The sequence below is a fragment of the Adiantum capillus-veneris genome, chromosome 2 (genome assembly GCF_014529385.1).
Source record: "Adiantum capillus-veneris isolate H3 chromosome 2, ASM1452938v2, whole genome shotgun sequence".
Taxonomy (NCBI): Eukaryota; Viridiplantae; Streptophyta; class Polypodiopsida; order Polypodiales; family Pteridaceae; genus Adiantum; species Adiantum capillus-veneris.
The window spans coordinates 74,469,931-74,476,785 of record NC_140932.1 but is presented as its reverse complement, the minus strand read 5'-3'; the positions used below and the strand labels follow the sequence as shown (position 1 = coordinate 74,476,785).

Genomic DNA, 6,855 nt, shown 5'->3' with positions numbered 1-6,855 from the left:
TTAGCATCTTGTACGATAGACAATCACTCTTCTTGTGAAGACCTACATAAAAATTTATTTTTCGAGAAATTTAGTCTCACAACCAGGGGTATTTTGGGAATTTTGGAAAATTTGAAGGGCATTTTGGGAATTTATGACAAAATAACGGGGGCATTTTGGGAATTTTTGAAATTTGAGGGGTATTTTGGGAATTTCCTCAAATTAGAGGGGTATTTTGGTAATTTCCCCTATAATAAAGGTGTTAATGAAACAACCTTATGAGCGGGTGCTGAATGTCGCTCTTTGGGCTGTGCAACATATGCGGAGGGAATGACCTACAAGGAGGAGAAGATGGCTACTTCTATTGCTCAGCATGCGGCTCTCAATCACAGCAGTTTCAGGAACAACTGCTGGATTATGAAGCGATGGCAGGGTACACAAAACGAACCCAGCGGAGCGTAGCTGCCCCGGAAGAGGGGGCAGGAGGCATTGCGACAGCAAGGGATGATCCAAACCCTCACTTACCCTCTTCGCAGGCCCCCTTTTTCTCACATGTGGGCTTCACAGATTCCTCTAAGCCCTGGGAAACCCCTTCTGCCACATGGGTCTCTTCCGACACCCCTGCCCCTCAACCCCCTCAGCCTGTTGATCCCATGGAAATTGTGGATGCTGATGCTGCTGCCATCCGTAGCCTCTATATTGAGGGCTTCCAACACATCATTCAGTTGCAATGTGAGACGCTTGTGCAAAAATTTCAAGTTAGCCCTCTGATTTGTGGAATCTTTGGCCCCGTTTGGTTGCGTTTCATCTCTTTCACTCGGGTCCTGGAGAAAGACTGGGGAAAAGAAGCCATTCAAGTGGAAGAAGCTAGGAACGAGAAAAGAAAGGGGAGATCCAATGAAAATAAGGAGGAGGCATCAGATGAAGAAGAAGTTCTTGATGGTAATTTAGCTATCTCTAGCCTTTTGCACGCATGTGTTGTGCAGTTGATTCCATAACAAGCGTCATCTTACTTATGAAATACAGACAAATGCTATCCACAATATTTTCCACCTGACTGAACTATCTCAATGATGGCTGACAAATTGTGTTTTATTTTAATTTCTTTAAGGCATCCTTTTACCGTGTATGTAAATTATAAGGCTTTTTCTTTTTTAAGTAAAGATATAGATTGTGTGTGTTTGCATCAGATCAGTTCATGTTGCAATACATGCAAACATTCTTTCATGATGCGAGACATGTCCCATAAGCTAAGTATTTATCTTAAGTATGTCCTGGCTGCTCATCTGTTGTATTGCCTTATTGTTTCATGTGGATCATTTTCATGCTGTCTAGCTAGTAATATACCGTGGACAGAGAATTGATGTATGATTTTGTGCTGGTAATGATGTATATAATCACACAGATAGAGTGGATGCAGTTCAGATGAGGATGGCTCTCCGCTTTATTTGGCTTAATGCATTGAAAGAGCGTATACCTCTTGCTGCATCACTGGCTATCATATACTTAGCGTGCCACATTGCAGATGAGGCCATCCTTACAACTGACCTAGTTCAATGGGCTTCGAAAGGCAGTCTACCTTATCTAGCTGCTTTTAGTGAAGTTGAAAAGAAAAGATACGGGCTTGCATGGCCAATTGAGGCAAGGCTTATGTTTAAACCAGTCGATGTCGTTGGTGCAAGAAAGTTGGAGTTCATGGCTGCATCCATTGCAAGGCGCATAAAACTTCATCTGCCTCCGGTAAACTTTGACGCTACATCATGTCGCTTTTTGAAAGAGTTGAACCTTCCTGTGGAAAGGCTGTCTACTTTTGTGCATAGAATCTATGACTGGTATAGGCCTCCAGGGCTTCACCTCTCAGATGAACCTTACGCGCTTCCAACTCGGGTGTATGTCATGGCAATGGTAATGATTACTCTGAAAATTTTGTATAAAGTTGATGGTCAGTTGTATCGAGATACACATGAAGGAGGATGTGGTAAAAGGATTGGGTCACCTTCTGACAGGGAAAAACATGATCATCAAGCAACACTCAAAAAGAATCAAACAACTGAGAAGGATACTCCACAGGCCTGTGATTCGGGGGATTGGCATGTGGATGACAACATGGAGACTTTCATGGGGAAAGCAACACAGAGTTCATGTTACAGACAGTCAGAGGCTCCAGATGAAAGGGATGACAAATGGAATGCCCATGTCCTTCTAGAGAAATTGGAGAAGTCATGGAAAGATCATGCCACGGAGCCCTTTGGTAAGTTCCAGTTGTGGTTTGTGTGCCCTTTGTATCTCGTCTTCACTAGATGCATTCTCACAGCATGTGATATTATCCCATGCAGATTATGAGAAAGACTTAGACTCCTACTTAAAGTACTGCAAAGATTTCATTTTCTCTGGCTTGAAACTAGAAGGGGAGGAAGAAAATATGTGTGAGCGTTTGTGGAGACTCTACGAGCATCCACCAGAGAAGGTATGCCAACGTGGGTTCGTTCGAGTGGAGAAATTGTTTGCTTTGAGCTATCATAAGTTCGTGTTTAGTTGGGGTTACAGTGTAAGGAGAATTTTGTTTGCTTATGAGCTTCTCTTGGGAAGAGATATTGTGGCCTCTTTAGGGTGTGGTACGGGCCATGAAGACGAGTGTAATTTGCTGTGTTTGGTTTGTGGTAAGCCTCAGAGTTGTTATCAGTCTACTCTTTTCTTTTTTGCCCCCGGCCCCGTTTTTGAAATTTGCTCCAAATTAAATGGTGAAACTCATTTACAAGCGCGCACGCATGCACCCATACATGTGAGAGAGAGAGAGAGAGAGAGAGAGAGAGAGAGAGAGAGAGGAGGAGGAGGAGGAGGAGGAGGAGGAGGAGAAGATTTTAACATCGTAGGAAACTATCCCAAGAGACCTTAAAGATCTATCCAACGAAGAGCGAGAGAGGCCAAGTAGAACCCCTACCTTAACTACTCGTTGCGACACTTGCCTCTCCTCATCTGTGTGTTGCACTATTTGCATCGCCTTGCGCTCGCCTGCATCCCTTCCGCCTCACCGTGCTCCGCCATAGTGTCGCTCACTATCGCTCAACTTGCGCGACTCGCCAATTGCATTGCCCTGCGGCCCCACTCTTTGCCCGCATTGCCTTGCTTGTCCTTGCTTGCCCATCCTATCTTGCTTGCCCGCGCCTGCGCAATCTATCTGTGCCTGCCTCCGCCCTGTGCACATTTGCCCCGCTTGCCCGCCTGTCCCTGCCTTGCCCAGCCGCCCTCGCTCTTCTTGCACACCCCTATCTCACTTGCACAGCCAGCCAAAGGTGTTGCCTTCACCTTACTTCGCAAACTCACCCCTTCAGTGCAACCCCTCTATCGCTCCATCATCATCTATTGGGATTCAGGTTGGGGTGTCAATTTCATTAAAGAATTATGGCACCGTTTGTCACGAGATTGACCACTACTATATATATTTGCTGGTTTCTTTCCCTTGATTTTATTTAATTTTTGGGACCCTCTTGTTGAAATCATAAATGCTCGGACATTGCATGGCCGGTGTGAAATGGCCGTTGGCCGAGAGTTTGACCCGCAGTCGGGAAGGGCAGGTCGCCACAAGATGGTCGGGTCAGTTCAAAGTCATTTAGGCCCCTCAACAGGACTTTTAAGTTACCAGGAAATTAAATCGAAGGGAGTCAACTGGACACTTGGTAGTAGGGGAGGTGCATGCAAGCCAACACATACTTTCGAGAAGCCTCATCCAAGAGGGGACGCCCATTTTTGAGTGGGGCCTGATTTTTGGACTTGATAAGTATGCTATACAGTGTGTGTGAGTAGTGGGTGCAGGTGCTCACAGCTTTAATGGAAAGCTTGCCTTCTCCCTTGCTCTATGTAGCGCGATGATTTACTCTCGCACATCTTTGTCACAAAGTGATGAAGTGGCATCACCACCCGGGCATGACGTTGACGTGGCAGGCAATATAGATGTTGACATGGCACGCTGTACGGATTTCCGGATTCTATGTTGGCATGGTGACTGACAGACTGTACGGATAGTCCCGAATTTTGTGACACCACTGTAACAAACTTGGACACCCCAAGTCTAAATTCTGTCGCGACATGAGAGAGATTCACTTTACACACTTCACAATCTAATTGACTCGACATGGCCCGGCATAGTTCTGTGCCAAGAGAGATTGGCCCCAAAGACTGGCGCCCCTTTCGGTATTTCTTTTTGTTGATATAGCATATTTTGGAGGCCGCTATATAGAGCACTCCAAGATAAGACGGACAACATTCTTTCCGAAACGCAGTGCACGGACATGGTGGTCCACTCTTTTGTTAAGAAAAGTAGCACTGACAGAGGCTGAAATTCAAGAAACTCTTTATTTCTTGATGGCTTACTCAAGAGTGTGAACGAGATGTGAGAACCGATTGGAACCACCTTCGGATGATCAGAGGTGACACTTTGGATGATTAGTGTGAAAGATTTTGGGATACTTTCCTATCGACCTCTTCTTTCAAGAAGATCAGTTTTAAGGAGCAGATTGAGAGGTTTCGTTGTGGACTTCCCAAAGAAATTCGAGACTACTGTCTTGAGAAGAAGTCAGAGTCCATTCAACAATTGATGGGACATGCTAAGCGGGGATTGGCTATGCATTCGGGTAACTTGACTTACCCACATTCGACAAGTCAGAATAGAAACAGATTGTAGACGAATACACGAACTCGATTGACAGAAGATCAAAAAGATATACGATCTCGACTGACTGAAGACTAGAAAGATAAATAATTCAAAGCAGGATAGTGTTTTGAGTGTAGAGAACAAGGACATATTGCTGCACGGTGTCCCAACAAGGCACAAGAACGAGGATGACTGACGGAATGGAAATACAACGGGACGAGGAGATACTCGTTCCAGAACAAATTTTAGATAGAACATTTTGGATGATTAACATTATTTTGCTGTATGAATTTATGAAATAAGACTTTTCGGAAGAAGATGTTGAATTTATGGATGAAACCAATATTGTATGGAAGAACCTGTTATTTGTGAGCATATAACACGATTATGAATGAGACAATGATGATGGCTTTGAAGCGGTGATAGCTCTCCTGGATGAACCTGAATCGGAAAAGAGCGAGAAGATACTTGTTCAGGAATAGATATTGGCTTTCCAAGATAGGAAAGAGAAAGGTAAAGTGAACGGTGGTTCTACCGTCCGGCATTTAATGTGGATTGGATGGAGGAGGAGGACCTTGTAGATACTTCTGAGATTTGGAACTTTACCTCGACGCTTTTGGGCTAGTTGTGGCTATTCTAAGAGTTCCCACAAATCAACTGGTTGAATTTGGTGCAGGTAGGACTGCACAAGTGGGGAGTTACTCCACTCCTTCGTCACAGATTACCTGGATAGAATAAAAGTCATTGATTCTCTCTTTGGGTTTCAGAAATACTGATGTGTTGACAGTATTTTGTTGAATGATTGTATGAGAGAAGTACTTCGACATGGGATCCTCGAAAATGATTACTTGCACACGACTGTGCTTGAGTGGAATGATTGATTAAATGACTGAAGCATTTTGGGCTCAGAATCTATGGACGTGATCGCGATATGGGATTAGTTAAATTGACATCAATGAAGTTCGATGCAGATCTAGATGCGATTGCTAAATATGTCGCCAAAAATCACGGTCCTAGATTCTATGTGAATGTGATTTGAATGCGATTTAAATGTGATCTGATGTGATGTGACTGTTGTCTTTGTACAAGTACTGGATTGGTGTCGTCTAGTCCGTCGATACTTAGAGTGAGTGTCTATTGAACTGGTTTATGGCCTCTGTTTGATTTTGCAGGTGTAATCGAGGGCGATGCCAATTCTTTCAAGAGGGGGGGATGTCATAAATTGATGACGTGGCATGACCACCCGAGCAGGACGCTGATGTGGCAAGTAGTGCAGGTGTTGACGTGGTAGGAAGTATGGATGCGGACATGGCACGTTGTACGAATTTTCGGATTCTGTGCTGGCATGTTGATGTGGCATATTGTACGGGTAGTCTCGGATTTTGCGTTGACACACTGTACGAAATTTTTGTAATTTGCGTTGACTGCTTTTGGCAGCATGAAACGGCCGTTGGTCAAGAGTTTCACCTGCAGTCGGGAAGGGTCGATGGCCACAAGATGGTCGGGCTAGTCAGCACTGAAATCCGAGCCGTAAAAGGTTGGCTAGGCTCAATTCAAAGTCATTTAGGCCCCTCGACAGGATTTTTAAGTTGGTGGGTACAACCAAAGGGAGTCAAATGGACACTTGGCAGTAGGGGAGTTGCATGCAGGCCAACACACACTCTCCAGAAGGCTCGTCCAAGAGGGGGCGCCCATTTTTGAGTGGGGCCTGATTTTTGACTTGATAAGTGTGTTATACAGTGTGTGTGAGTAGTGGGTGCAAGTGCTCACAGCTTTAATGGAAAGCTTGCCTTCTCCCTTGCTCTATGTAGCGCAATGATTTGCTCTTGCGCCTTTCTCTCTCCCCTTTGCACACATGGTAATGTCCCACTAGTTGGGCTTCTCGGATGACCATGTACAGTTCTGGGGGTTTTATGTGCGTTTGCTAAGGCAAGAGCCTTCTGTACAAGAACCGGATTAGCTAATTGCTAATCCCCTTCAAGTACGCACAGTTCCATCGCGAAGGAATGCGAAAACGGAGAGTTTTCTCGCGCGAAAACTCGTCCGAGTTATAGGGGAACTGTCCTATTGCGTACGGGAGCTCTTGACACACACTTAGATGTGTTTGTTCCGCTCAAAATGATGCGAAACAGGGAATTACAGCCTGCTGTGTTTTCTTTTGCAGGTTTAGGGTTTTGCACCTAAACTGCAAGGTAATGCCAAGGGAGCCTCAGCAAAGTCTTGGG

At 44.9% G+C, this 6,855-nt stretch overlaps 1 protein-coding gene across 1 annotated transcript in view; it reads left to right on the top strand.

The window, feature by feature from the left end:
- The first annotated feature begins 257 nt into the window (after positions 1 to 257).
- The window catches only part of LOC147462988 (TATA box-binding protein-associated factor RNA polymerase I subunit B-like), a 41,096-nt gene continuing 34,498 nt past the window's right edge, over positions 258 to 6,855 (top strand). The window contains exons 1-3 of the mRNA XM_086486555.1: positions 258 to 921; positions 1,385 to 2,230; positions 2,316 to 2,446. Coding sequence (XP_086342681.1) covers positions 273 to 921; positions 1,385 to 2,230; positions 2,316 to 2,446 — 1,626 coding nt within the window. The 5' untranslated portion in view covers positions 258 to 272. The remainder of the gene's footprint in view (positions 922 to 1,384; positions 2,231 to 2,315; positions 2,447 to 6,855) is intronic.